The sequence below is a fragment of the Triturus cristatus genome, chromosome 2_1 (assembly GCF_964204655.1).
Source record: "Triturus cristatus chromosome 2_1, aTriCri1.1, whole genome shotgun sequence".
Classification (NCBI taxonomy): Eukaryota; Metazoa; Chordata; class Amphibia; order Caudata; family Salamandridae; genus Triturus; species Triturus cristatus.
The window spans coordinates 598786775-598801397 of NC_140581.1; the positions used below are offsets into that span (position 1 = coordinate 598786775).

The 14623-nt window shown below is 46.8% G+C and overlaps 1 protein-coding gene across 1 annotated transcript in view; it reads right to left on the bottom strand.

Annotated features, from left to right (window-relative positions):
- The window catches only part of PCSK1 (proprotein convertase subtilisin/kexin type 1), a 276980-nt gene that overhangs the window by 53413 nt on the left and 208944 nt on the right, over positions 1 to 14623 (bottom strand). Inside the window, exons 11-12 of the mRNA XM_085632506.1 lie at positions 14154 to 14311; positions 7673 to 7806 (exon numbers count right to left, since the gene is read on the bottom strand). Of these exons, the coding sequence (XP_085488632.1) occupies positions 7673 to 7806; positions 14154 to 14311 (292 nt within the window). The remainder of the gene's footprint in view (positions 1 to 7672; positions 7807 to 14153; positions 14312 to 14623) is intronic.

Consider the following 14623-nt stretch of genomic DNA (forward strand, 5'->3'; position numbering starts at 1 on the left):
CCCCCCACTGGCATGGAGTTGTTCTTAAAGGGGCTGGAGCCCTTATAGCCAAATTACCTGCCCTATTGCTGCTGGGGCACTAAGCACTGCTAGTTCTCCCAAGAAGGAGGCAGTGCACGGACAGCGGAGGTCCAGCGTCGATCATCAAGGGTTTGCAGTTGCAGAGGAGCATGCCAACTGGAAGCGGTGCTGGTACTCATGCTGGGGATGCAGAGAGCGAGCGACACAAACCTGTCAGATACAGGAGCGAGGATGGCAACTGGGGAGCACAGCCGGCAAAACGCTGAAACAAGGTCAGGGAACGCAATGATGGGCCAGTGCTGGATGAGGACCTACGTGAGCTGCTGGGGAAAGCATGAACCTTAGTGGCTAGCCTAGGCAAGGACTGGGTGAACAAACACTACTGTAGTCACTACAGCAGGCCCAGGCAACGGACCAGGAAGAACCTAGCAGGGCCAAGGGGCCCAAGAAACTAGGCCAGCACAGCAGGAGGCCTGCAGCCGGAACGTCGGCCACCATGGCGCAGCCTTCAATGGCATAGCGGGTGCTGGCAGGGGTCACAAGGAGCCCTGCGGTACAATTGCTCCCCTCGGAAGGAGCACTGGACAGAGAGGAGGAGATGGATGGTGGTGCGGGAATGGCACCTGTAGCCAGCCTGGCGGAGGCCTCATGCTCCACGGCACAAGTTGACGGGTGGACAGGACAGAATGGTGAGCAGCCAGCACTCAGTGTTTGGGGTATGAAGGGAGCGTGTGGCAGAGGGTGTGCAACAGGTACTGCAGAGAGTGCCAATGCTGGGGTAGCGAGTCAGTGCCGGTTAGCAGAGGCATCAAACTCAGCTGCGCAAGAGAATTTTGAACAACAAACCAGTGCAGGACAAGGCGGCAAGGGGCAAGCGAGGCTGCACAATGCGGGGCAGTGGCAAGGCGGTCCAACTGGGGTGTGGGGGCAGAACTACCTCCTTTCAACTGGGAACCTTGGTGGCTGTGGCCAGGCCCTGGGAACACAGCGACACCGCCGGGCCTCCCACATCCGAGGCAGGGAATGGGTCACTGGCTGAGCCAGGGTAACGGGGGGCTAGGCATTCCGGCAGCGAGTGCGTCCTAACAGATCATGCGGAAGGTAGCTAAGGAGGGACAACTGGTCTCGCAGAAACACACAGAGGAGCCTAACAAGCAGACAGGTGGCGTGACTACCACAGAGCGAGCGGTAAGGGCAGCCACCGATCCCATGAAAGCATTGTTTAACGAGGGTGCAGCACCAGGGAGTAAGGCGAACGCAGATAGCAATTATTTGAGACCCTCCCCCGGAGATCCACCGGCCATAGCTAGACAGATGGATTTGGCCAGCCTCATCCTATTATCTGTGAAGGAGAGGATATGGCACAAAGAGTACATAGATATTTTTTCAATGCTAGAAGTGCGCCAGGCAGTCCTGTATCTCACAGTGCAAGATAAATAAAAAGAGGAGGACAAGAGGGGCAGCAGGAGATAATGGGTGGAGCGCACTAGCGAAAACTGCCTCCAGGCATACAGAACACTAGCTAGTGTATTTGTAGAAAAGTTCCCGCAGAGCGCTGCAGCCCTTTTTCTGCACGCGCAAAAGGGCTATGAGGCACAACTGAAATATCAAGCGGAGGCCTGGCTTCGTTATGATGAGGATTTTAGGTTAAAAATGCAGATGTGGCCATGCATTGAATGGGACCATCAGGAAGTTGAAGGGTACACTACACATATGGTGGCAGCACGGGAAGATGTTGGTAGCAATGAAGGACCTTTCCGGGGAAGAGGGCAAAAGGCAAGGCCGGAGGGGATTCCACAAGATGGCAAGCAGAAGGCGTACGCAGGTGGTAGGTCGACAAAATCCTGCAATGCCCCCTGCTGGAGTAGGAGGAGGCTGCCCTTCACACCCTGTCTATTTGCCATTCAGAAAGAGTTGCAAAAGCCCTTTCACAATTCGGAAAGAATTTACCAACTCTTAAAAAAGTTTGTACATTGTAAAAGGCTATTCTGTAGTCACAAACCCTGTGAATTTATGAATCACAGATTCTGTTACTACATTGGGGTTTTGTACATTTGACCTTTTGTTCTAGTACAGTAAATAATTGTGATGGTGAATATATTATTTACTGTTACCGTTTCTCACCCAAAGATACCCATATTTCTATTTATTGTCATGGTGCAATTAGGTAAAAATGTTTAGGTACGTAATTAGCACATTACAAGAGGTTTACAGTTTCACTTTCATCAAGCTTGCAGTAATCTCTTCATCTTTGAGAAAACCACTGTAAGCTTTTGCTGGGTTAATGCATGTCAGAGAACTCTCCTCAGACATCAACTATGGTCTACTCCCACTACACTGAAGGTGGGTCCCAGCTTCGATCTGGAAATATCCAACCTATAGAAAATCCCGGCTTGTTTCTGAAGGCCATGTCTTGCTTTGTTCTTCAGTTGTGCCTTCTCCCACCATAAGCTCAAGACTGTGGAGCCAGTTCACAACACTGTACCCCACTAAGGAAGTTGGTATTGGCTTTGTTAAATGAGAACCTTATTTTCGACATCCACTCAACCTGCGCCGATTGCTGTCCCGATAGAAACACCCATCAAGCCACTATGAAGCCATTCAGAACAAACATTGATCTCTTGGGAAATTAATTGTGCTACATAATATGCCCTTTGTGTGAAGCCTCGAATGTTAATACTATTAAACGTTTATGCCTACTTTCATCCATATAGATCAGATTTCATCTCCCAATCATTGTTGTATATAGTTAATGAACATTTACTGATTTTATATGTACCTTTCTATGGATCCTAATATTTTTATCCCTTGGCTCTACTTCACTGTGTGCTTGTTAATTCCTTCCTTAGCTGGCATCTCCGGTGGGTTAGAAATGAACTCATCCACGCCAAGAAAAGGAAGAGTCAAAGTTGTTATCTCAATGAAAGTATGGTCTATGTGAGTTAGTAAGCATATGGACATTTTTGTTCTACAAGATAAATTAGAACACACAACATTATTTTCTCTTTCATTTCTACTCTGCCTGTTAGTGCATTAGAATTATTAATTTAAGGTGTAACAGTAGTTTTCTGAGAACCAGGACACATTTACTTTTACATCGTTTAACTTCTCTGATAGATAATTAATATGGAGCGATTCAAAGCCTAGACTGCCCACTCAGTTGGCCAAGATTAATTGCTATGGCACTCAGACAGGATGGTGAGTATCTCATAGTGTATGCCCCCAGCGCCTGCCCTCTGTTGCATAAGTTTCTGCAGGCTGCCCAAGAAGCCTGCCACATTGTCACTCCATGCTGCTATGCATCATATACTGCATGAAGACCCCAGTAGCAGGGGAAGTAGACCAGAGAGAGAGGGTGAGGCCACAGACTGATGTGCGGCCAAGAGCGCATGACACACTGCAGAAGCCAGGGTGGTAAGATAGTCCTCTTGCAGCAATGTTAAAGGGAGTGCAAGAGAGGGTGAGAGTGTACGGAAGTGCTCTTTAACACTCTAGCAAGAGGAGGAGCGCAGTGAAAGTGAGGACAAAGTAACCGCTAAGGATGAGTTTGAAGACAGCAGCCTGCACTAAAGCTAGCACTGGTAGTTAAAGCATTAAGGGCAGATTCCATAATTTAGGGCAATATTGATGGAATAATTGATGCCAGCTCTTGGTTTGTTACAGCAAACAAATGATGGACGGAATGCTGACAATGCAAACATTCTCCCCCAGTCAAAAGATCTGGGTTAAATCCATCGTTCTTTTGCCCACTACGCCACCCCAGTTTAGACCCAGCCATATGCAAATCAGTCTTGACGCTGTGCCCCATGGGAACAGTCCAGACCGAACTACCAGGCCAGGTCCTCCCTGGACCGGGAACAAGCATCCTGGGACCGGTTTCAGGGTATGTCACCCTTCGTCAGCTAGGCTAGCTTGAATCCAGTGGCACAGTGAGCATGAGACCCACCTCTGGGAATACCCATCCCACTTAGGGCGAAAAGTGTTACAGCAAACAAATGATGGACGGAATGCTGACAATGCAAACATTCTCCCCCAGTCAAAAGATCTGGGTTAAATCCATCGTTCTTGTGCCCACTACGCCACCCCAGTTTGGACCCAGCCATATGCAAATCAGTCTTGACCCTGTGCCCCATGGGAACAGTCCAGACCGAACTGCCAGGCCAGGTCCTCCCTGGAGCGGAAACAAGCATCCTGGGACCGGTTTCAGGGTATGTCACCTTTCTTCTGCCAAGCTAGCTTGAATCCAGTGGCACAGTGAGCAAGAGGCCCACGTCTGGGTACACCCATCTCACTTAGGGCAAAAAGTGTTACAGCAAACAAATGATGAACGGAATGCTGACAATGCAAACATTCTCCCCCAGTCAAAAGAACTGGGTTAATTCCATTGTTCTTTTGCCCACTACGCCACCCCAGTTTGGACCCAGCCATATGCAAATCAGTCTTGACCATGGGCCCCATGGGAACTGTCCAGACCGAACTGCCAGGCTGCATGGCTGGGTTCAAACTGGAACGGCATGGTGAGCAAAAAAACGATGGATGTAGGCCCAGATCTCTGTACTGGGGTGAATGTAAGACATTGTTCTGCATTCTGTCCATCAGCTGTTGTTTTTGCATTGGTCACCCTGAGTGGGAAGGGTACGCCCAGACATGGGTCCCGTGCTCTCAATGCCACTGGAATCAAGCTATCCTGGCTGAAGAGGGGTGAAACCCCGAAACCAGTCCTAGGATGCTTGTTTCCAGACCAGGGAGGACCTGGCTTGGCAGTTCGGGCTGGACTGTACCCATGAGGCACGGGGTCAAAACGGATTTGCATATGGCTGGGTTCAAACTGGAACGGCATGGTGAGCAAAAAAACGATGGATTTAGGCCCAGATCTCTGTACTGGGGTGAATGTATTACATTGTTCTGCATTCTGTTCATCAACTGTTGTTTTTGCATTGGTCACCCTGAGTGGGAAGGGTATGCCCAGACATGGGTCCCGTGCTCTCAATGCCACTGGAATCAAGCTATCCTGGCTGAAGAGGAGTGAAACCCCGAAACCGGTCCTAGCATGCTTGTTTCCAGTCCAGGGAGGACCTGGCTTGGCAGTTTGGGCTGGACTGTACCCATGAGGCACAGGGTCCAGACTGATTTACATATGGCTGGGATCAAACTGGAACAGCATAGTGAGCAACAAAACGATGGATTTAGGTCCAGATCTCTGTACTGGGGTGAATGTATGACATTGTTCTGCATTCTGTCCATCAACTGTTGTTTTAACTCTTGGTTTGGGCATGGCCCAAACTGAGTTTATGTTCTGGCCATGCATGTCCACTTACTATTACTGCTTTATTGAGGCTTGGCTCCTAAACTCTCCCCTCTATATCACTCTGCAGCTGGGTATTCTGCAGACAAAGGTTTTTTTTATGTTTGAAATCACCACTAAAGTGCAGGAAATGCTCAGTCAGGGAAAAAAAGGGATGCTACAGAGGCCATCCTTATTGTAATGCCAGGTCCATCACTTCCACTATACTAGTTTAGCAGACTATTGCTGACACAATGACTTACAAGATCAGTCCAAACCCATCAACTTTATCAGTGTTGCAAATATTTCCTCTTTTGGGTAAAGTAAGCCAAAGCAACAACAGCTATAGCTAAAGGTAAATTTACATCACCTAAAATCTTCATTGAACCGTTGCTAGGACTCACCTTAGAAGAAGCTCTCACACGTGTCAGAAAACCAAGCAGCCTAGACAAACTAGAATAAATAAAGAGTCGCTGAATCCAATGAGCGTCAAAACAATCAAGGAAGAGATAAAGTATCTTGCTTGGAACAGAGAGAAGAAGTGTAGGGCAACATCTCTGGTCCCTGACATTCTTCAATAAAAGTGGGCAATGTCCCCTAAGCATGCAGAGTGAAAGTAGAAAAGAAAATAATAACTGGAAAACTTCAAGAAGATGGCCTGCCAGACCGGCTAATATTCTTCTAACCATCTCCACATCTGAGGAGTAGAAAAGGTGATGCTAGCAAATAATATTGAGGAGTACTTTGTCGATGTTCTTCTAACCCCCATCACATGTAAGGATTTGGTGTCCTTATTAGAGCCCAGAAGGGTGGAAACACCAGGATTTCAGGAGAATCCATCCATTGAAATATTATAGTAACTATCCAGTGATGAAGTAGCCTTGGTAATTTGCTTCTCACATTTAATTCCACACAGACAGTATGGACTCAAACTTTAGCTCTCAAACAAAAAAAGCGAATGGCCCACCCTTTCCTCTTTAAGCGACATGTCCTTCTACTGCTAATGTAAACTCAAGCAACTTACTAAAAAGAAGCCTTTGTGGTTAAAGTACAATCCTCCTGTGTACATCCATCTCTAAAGTTCTATCAGAGTACAAGACTGAAATCCTGCTCTCACAAATATCCCAAAGATAACGATGAGGCTTGGACCCCGGGAGGCATTATATGAGAAAACCTTGACCTTGCTTTGGGAGAGAGTAGGTCTGGGTGTAATATTGCCTCATGATTAATGGTTCCTAAGAAAAATGCACAAAGATGAATCAATTTAAAAAAGGTACACATGATCGCTCGCTTACTAGGATTGTCTATGTACTTAAGGGCTCCCAAGGTTGGAAAGCGAATGCTGTCTACCATTCCTTAGGACAAAAAATACCTTACTGGCTGCTTGCTTTATATACAAAAGGAGGTCATTTGTGTTAATCGTAGTCTCAAGGTGTGTCTGCTTTGTTTAATAGATCCCCCACCTTGTGAATGTGAATAGATAATGACACACATAATATTTTTTGTCCCTGATAATTAGAAAGCTGCAATGGATTTCTCATAAATGTGTCGTTTCCCCGCTCTTCATTCACAGACGTGTTTGCAGAACTTTGCTTTTGCTAAAAATCTCCAAATTATCTTGCATTGTATTTTTAATAGCAGTAAGACGTGGTACAAACTTGAAATGGAAACCTCACTATTAAAGAATCTATGAGATGTAACCCTACATATTTGTAATCTCACTTGTTCTGTCCAGTTTTTTTAGACTTACTACATTTCTATCACTTCTCAAGATAAAGAAGCTGGTGCAAAAAATGTAATTCATAAATTAAATGCAATAGACACAGCACGTGGTTTAATGACACACAACACATCCATTATGTTGACACATGAAAAGGCAGTAAGAAGTCCAGATAAAAATATAGCCCCTGGTAGCTTTTCAGGATTAATTTAGTCCTTATGTTAAAAACTAGGGCTGTGACTATGAGATTTGGCATCTGGAAGTCCATCTGAAAAGCTTTTAGGGGCCAATGATTTTCAGCATAGCATTGTAGTGTAGGCCTGATAGCAGCACACACAATAATGGAAGACAGCCTGTAATCCAGTCCCAGAATTCAAGTTCTTAACCCAATACACAGAGTAGAAAAAAAGGGACTGGCTCATAACCAACGCATTTGTTTGAACGATGGCAAGTTTCTCTGACCATGGACCTGCCAGCGTGCTATCCTCATGCATTCAGCAATGTAGCTGAAGACCTTTCCCAAATGTTTGCTACTACCGGAGTCCCAGCTGTGGCACAGTCTTGTGCTTGTAGTGAAGGTAGTTCTGTTTACCCTGGCCGTGACTACTGCTGATGGTCCTAATCTACGCGTTTTTAGGAATACTTACCAGGTCGCTGATTTTTAAGGTCCAGGATCCCGCGGGATTCTCTCCCCAGGTGTGCACAGACATGAAGTCCCAGTTTCTGAAGCCTTTAGAAGAAGTGTCCTTCTCTCTCTCCGCCAGGAGAACGGTGCTGGTTTCTGCATTACGGGAACAAAGAGGACACGGAGGTCAGGCATGCACATACACAAGCGGCCTGCTGGGAGCAATTAGAGTAATTACACAGTATGGGAGACAAATTATAGGTCTGCAGACATTGGTGTACATAACGGTTACAGTAAAATAGACATTTAATCACGCAGTTATTTGAAATGGAGGCGACCAGCACTTTGAATGCTATCGAGTTTACAAATGGCACCGCGCGCTCTAGCTTAGCAAGCAACGCAGCGAAACAAACACAACTGAGCACTGCACACTTGCTATTTGGTCATAACATCTTGATTTACATCCCTCTGCTAAGGTTTCCACAGCTATAATAGAGAACGAGGTATGCAGGTTCTTGCTGTATTGAGTCTACTCTGCATGCTCCCCCTGGGAGGGGACACTTGAGGTGCTCTCTCGCCTTCCAAAAGTGGATGCTCTTACGAATATGAATTATGAGCAGGGGCGGCCTTAGGCATGTGCAAGCTGTGCACCTGCACAGGGCCACCAAACCCCAGGGGCCACCACGAGGAATCGGATACAATACATATTCGTGGCGGCCCCTGGCAGGGATTTGGCGCATGAACGACTGAGGCGTGCTAAATCCAATGTGATGCACGCTGAATGGTTGTTCTTTTACTCTTTTCCTTTCTAACCCAGTCTCGTCTTTGTGTGGGGTCGGCCTTGTTTCGGGCTCTTCTGGTAGGTCTTGTGCTTGTTTAGAACTTTTTTTCCAGGAGAATCGAGCTTGTTTTAATAGTCCGTCCAGATCTGGCACCTCCGGAGGCTCGCATGCGGGCGCATGCGCAGTGCCCGCGAGTCCTGCAGCGAAGGGGTTACAGAAGCACCACGCATCACTGGCGGCAGGAGGGGTGGCAGCACCTGTGCCCAGCGTGCAGCGAGCAGCACCGAGACCGGCCGAGGCCATGCACCGGGGCGCCTAGAGACCCTGGGCAAGAAAGGCCGCCTTTCAGAGGATAGCATGCCAGTGTGCAACCTTTGGTGCCAGCTGTGAGGTGAGCAGCCCGAGGGTCAGGGCATGGGGAGGGGGGAGTGAGATGGTCAGCGTGTGCCACTGCAGAGTGAACCAGAGGGAAGGTGAGCCATTGGACGAGGGTGTGGGGAGCCCTTGGGAGGAGGGCAGATCAGGCGTAGGAATGTATCCCAGCCCGTGGGGGTGAAGAGCCGGGGCGTGGGTAAGGTTGGGTGAGGATGTTATTGTAGATGGTGTGTGCTTTGGGTCTGGGTGGAGGTACGCCATGTGAGGTGGCGAGCTGGAGGTATTCTGGTGGTCATGGGAAGGGAGGGCATGATGAATCGTGAGAGAGAGCCTCTCTCTCACGATTCATCTCTGAGAGGGCGCGGGTCGGAGAGGTGGTCACCGTGCGCCAGGGGTAGGGAGTGGTACAGATCGGCGCTGTATGTTGAGGGAAGAGTGAGTCAGGAGTGCAGGGGCGGTGTTTACTTGTGGCTGAGGGGAGGCATGGTGACTTTTGGAGGTGTAACTTGGGAGGCACGGTCGTATGGGGGAAGAGGAGAGCAGGGTACGAGGTGTTAGACGTAATGTTAAGGATTCATTAAAATGATTACAATTACTTATCAACAATCATGAAAACAGAGTATGAAGCTGATACTTGTGATCTAATGAGTGGATCTGCCTTAACAAATCTTTTAAAACATCGAGTGTTCGAATGTACTTGGCATTTGGTTATGTCTGTTTATATGGTGTTGAGGCAGACATGAAATGCAAGCACCTATGGATGGAGGCCTGGAATAGGATGGCAGTGCCTACCCATGTTAACTCAATCTAATGCCCCTTTGCAGAGACCTTGGTAGGAGACTGGCTTCTTGATTATTTCTTTAATTACATTCCAGTGCTTGTCATGTGACTAGCAGAGAAAACTAGTTTAACTAGTCCTCAGTTTGTAATTGGTGAAGCAGCCTTCTCTGTCCATACTAGGGGCATAGTTACCATTGGTTCAGCAAGTACAGTGGTACTGAGTCCCAAAACCCTCAGGGGCCCATTGAACCCTGATAATTGCTATATTTTACTTCCTGAGCAGCAGCCAAAGGGGCCATTTTCCTTGCTTATGCCACGGCCCATGGGGTCGTTGGTACGCTGTGCTAGTGATTCGTACGTCTGCTTGAAAGTTGTCTCCTGACTGGATGTTACTTGCACATTAATTTTGCTTCAGTGAACCTCTAGTGCCTTTTCATAGCCTTAGGACTCACTGTAATTAATCCTTGTTTAATAGGTGCTCTGAAAGCGAGCAGAACTGGTTGCTGGAATATGGTACTATACAAGAAACCTTAATTAAATATATTGTATTTTGTCTTTTGACAATGTGGTAAAGTGGACAAGTCTTTGGTTACCTGTAGGCTGTCTTCAGGATCAGTGAGTGACGTACTGAGACAGGTCTCTGTGTGCCATGATTTCAAGGTAGCTTACTCTCTTCCTGCTAAGGTCACTTCCCAAATAGATCATGAACTATTCTCCAGGCTCTACTGTTCTCAGTGGACTGAGAAAACAGACCTTGTATGCCAAGTCACATGATCTACCCTATAGTTTTATAACACTCTTCAAATAAACCTTCCATATGTGGCTAGTCCTCATAATGTGTCATACATGTAGTGGGAAGGGTAATTACTATCAATCAGTCAGGGTTTGTAAAGCTCAGCTGCTTCACACATAAGGGTCTCGAGGCGGTGTGGGATTCATGCTGCTGGATCATGCTGCTTGTTGGTTGAACAGCGAGGTCTTGTGGTCCTTCCTGAACTGCTGGAGCGATGGTGAGGCTCTGAGGTGCAGGGGGAGGGTTTTCAGGTCTTCACTGCCAGGTGGGAGAAGTAGCGGCCTCCACTGTTTTATCAGCGGCTGCATTAGGTGGCTGCTAGGGAGATGGTTCTGGAACATATTTTCCTGGTAGGTTGGTGGAAATTCACTCGTTCATTAAGGTATGCTGGTCCTTCATTGTGTAGTCCAGGGAAGACGTGGCTTGGCAGTTCGGGCTGGACTGTTCCCATGAGGCACAGGGTCAAGGCTGATTTGCATATGGCCATGTCTGAACTGGGGTGGTGTGGTGAGCAAAAAAACAATGGATTTTGGCCCAGATCTCTGTACTGGGGTGAATGTATGACATTGTTCTGCATTCTGTCCATCAACTGTTGTTTTTGCAAGAAAATAAAAATGACACATCAAAATCTTTCAGCAGCCGCCACTGCTGATTGTCTTCTTTTTTTCCCTACCCACTGCTAGCCTCGCCCGCTGCATTGAAAGCAAAATGAAGAGAATTCGAGTACACAAATCTGGTTATTCGAAACGAAAGAGAAAGGTGGCTCAGCAGGCTTTCGTAGTGTCACAGGAAGGAGCAATCCTGAACTTTATTACCCAAGGGAAACCTAAAGATGGAGAATCCTCTGGCCAGAGTACTGCTGATGCACTAGGTAAAACAGGCGCTGACGACCATAAAGAAGAACAAAAAATGATGATATCCATGAGCAGAATGATACTCATGAGCAGACCAATGAAAATGAACAAGGTGACTCTGAAATTGATACAAACATGCAGCAATTACCAACTCAGGATGAGGATTATTACAAAAGACCCTCAGACAGAGAAACTGAAACATCATTCATCGGTCCATCAACATCTGGCATTCTGAAGGAGGTTCAGAGTTTACAGACGGATGATGCTGGTATTGAAAAGGAAGCCAAAGAGCAAGACCATGTTACAGACCCGTGTTCTGAATATGATTTATGTGATTGGAGGGATCCTACTTTGTGGCCGAACTCTCTTACGGACGCGCAACGTGTTTTTCTTGTTGAAAGGGGTCCCTCCAGAGACCCAGATTCTAAAACAAAGTATCCAAGTGATGAGCACTCAAAAAGTAAACGTCGTTTTTCTGTTACCATGTTACTGGTCATCTAACGCCTTTTCTGGACGTTTTATTAAAACACCTTCCTGAGCTCCGCCCCGCCCGGACCCCCTCTTCCGGGGCCCCCTACCTGCGCTCCCTGCACAGGGCCACCATGAGCCTAGAGCCGCCCCTGTTATGAGCTATGTATAGATATGTTTGTGAGAGATTTAGCAATTACCAAATTATTAAGCCGTATTTCTATTTTGGATAATAGACTTGCAGTTGCTCAACGAAGGACACAGAGATGGCAAACACGTGGTTTATATGCTCTAGGGTAGGGAATCTTTTGGTATGTGCACTAACATACAATAGTTGTGCTTCTCGTTCTGAAAACCCTCTGTATGCTGTCCTCCAAAACACTCACCATCATCCTGTAATCCCACTGTTCAACAGTCCCTTCCCTCTCATCCGCCAATCACCTTCAGCTCATCCTCAGCTGCCCTGGCTCTCAGCCTCTCCTTTCTCTCCAGCTTATACTCTGGTCTCCCTCCCTAGCTTTTTCCAGTCCCGGCCCTGCCATGTACATTTTCTCAGTCCCGCCCTCTCTATCATTCTCCTGTTCCATTGCCGCTCAACTTCCAGACCACTTCTCTCTCCCAATCACCGCCGAATGCACCATCTAACATCCACCTATGCATCATCCAGGAGATTCCTAAAAGATAAAGGGCTCAGGGATATGACAGGATGCAGATGGATTTGCACGACATAAGGAAATTCATTGTTTCTCACTCCACCTGCCAGAGTCAGATGTGAGCTGGGCTCTATCTTCAACAAGCACAGGTCTGTTGGCCTCATGATACGCAACAAAATAAATAAACAGAATAAACACCTCTGTGGCTGGTTACCCCCAATGATTTTGTTCTATATTTGTATTTAGATTTGTATTCAGATATTCATCGCACATAATGGATAGCACTGCCACACAGGGGTCTCAATAGTCAGTACATAAGACGTGTTTTAGCAGCAGATGATTCAAGATGGCAGTATTAGTAAAGGAGGGACGTGAGAGAAATTGTACGATATCACGCTAGTTTTGCATGATAAATGGTTGACCTTGAAATTATCATACCTCACACTGTGTGGCACTTGAGAAAGTCCTTGAGTTGGAGGGCTTTTTTTGAGGAACCCCCCAAAGTAGCATATGGATGGGCTAAATATTAAGTAATTGGGAAGGGAATGCGAGGAAACAGTGATCGTATGAGCAGACCTAGATCATCAAGAGGTTCGATTATGAACAAAATGGGCATTGGTATGGTCTGTATGCAAAGATGGCCTGAAAATGGTAGGGAGAATGAGTCAATGGATACATTTTGACACTAGCTTGAGGAAATTGCGGAGGGGCCTACTATACAATGTAAGTCATCTTGCCATATGTCTGTGGAAGAAATAAGCAGAGGTTTATGCAATAGTCCAGTTCACTGAGGACTAGCATGTTAATCTGGATCTTCGCTGCGCTGGTGGTGAAATGGAGGCAGATGGAGAAGATGTCTAGAAGGTGGAAGCATCTCTTGTTCAAATGACAGCTGAGATTGTGGGCCCAGGGAAAAGGAGCACAGAATCAGAGGTTAAATAGATAGGATTTTAATGGTTTTGGATGCAATAGACTGAGGTGAGTGATGATCTCAATCTTTACAGTTAAATGTTGGTGATCAAGTGAACTTCCAATAACAGATGCCCAAGCGGTATTCAAATACCTGAGCAAAGAGCAAGCTCGTAAAAGACGGTGGGGTGAAAAAGATGCTGCAGTCATCAGTAAAATGGTGACTCAAGAAACTGAATGAGGAGACGATGAGTGTAGAAGTGAAAGGCGTGGTAGCAAAGGGCAGCATGTTTTCCATTAGGTGGCCATGGCAATTTGCCGTTCACCATTTGCATGAATCAGTGGTTCTTCATCTTGTGGATAGCTGTGGTAAGGCAAGAATATGTGGAAGGTTGGAGGGGCTGAAGGTGCAAATAAGGTATGATGTGCTGAATCTAGTGTCTAGAGAGTTTTTACATCAGAGGAGTCAGAGGGGAGTAATTCTGGGCCTGTTGGGGGGACAGAGAAAGGTTTTCTAACATGATGACTGGTCAGTAGGGCACTGAGTGAGAGTTTATCCCTCAATGTGGTGGCTGTAATAAGGCAGGTGGTTAGACAGCGATGGGCCTCTGGATGTGACTGGTTGGAATGGATCAATCCACAGAAGAGCAGCATGAGTTTCAGATGACACTGATGGTGGGAGAGGGATTTTGTGCTGGAATGTGGCAGGTAGCGGGGATGGTACCTTTTTAAAGCACCTATTTAGATTTCATTTGGTTGAAAGGAACAAAATAAAAGCAAGACAAGTCAATTATTCATGAAAATGACGTCAGGGTTTTCATTTAGACTAGCAAGTGTTTATTACCTCGAGCACAGAACGTGAGGATAAGGGGGTAAATAGTAACAGTACCTGAGGGCGAGGTGAGGGTAAGATGCAGGTCCCCCCTCCGTGAATATTCGATGGTGGCTTCGAACTGCACGTGCTCCAGAGACGTGATGTGATTAGCTTGGCCCTCGCAGGCCTTGGTGGGAATCTCAATGCTCAGCTCCCCGTCTGATCTTAACGACCTGCAGGAGTTCCAGGAAACAGAAAGGTTTAGTCACAGTGTTTTAGCATGCATGCAGCTGATCAGCTTTCCGCGCGCGTCCTCCAGGGACTGTCAGAGAAATTGTTGCCAAACTCAAAGCGGCGTCATGTCATCCAGCACTCTAGGGGGGAGGAAGGGGAGATATTCAAAGTGCCTGTTTTAGTCAAAGCTGAATGTGGCTAAATTATTCCAGAAAAATATCCTCTAAGCTCTTTTATTATGCAGCAGACACTTTGGTGAGTATCAATTGTTTATGAATGATCTGTCATGGTGCCACGTATTCGCGCTAAAA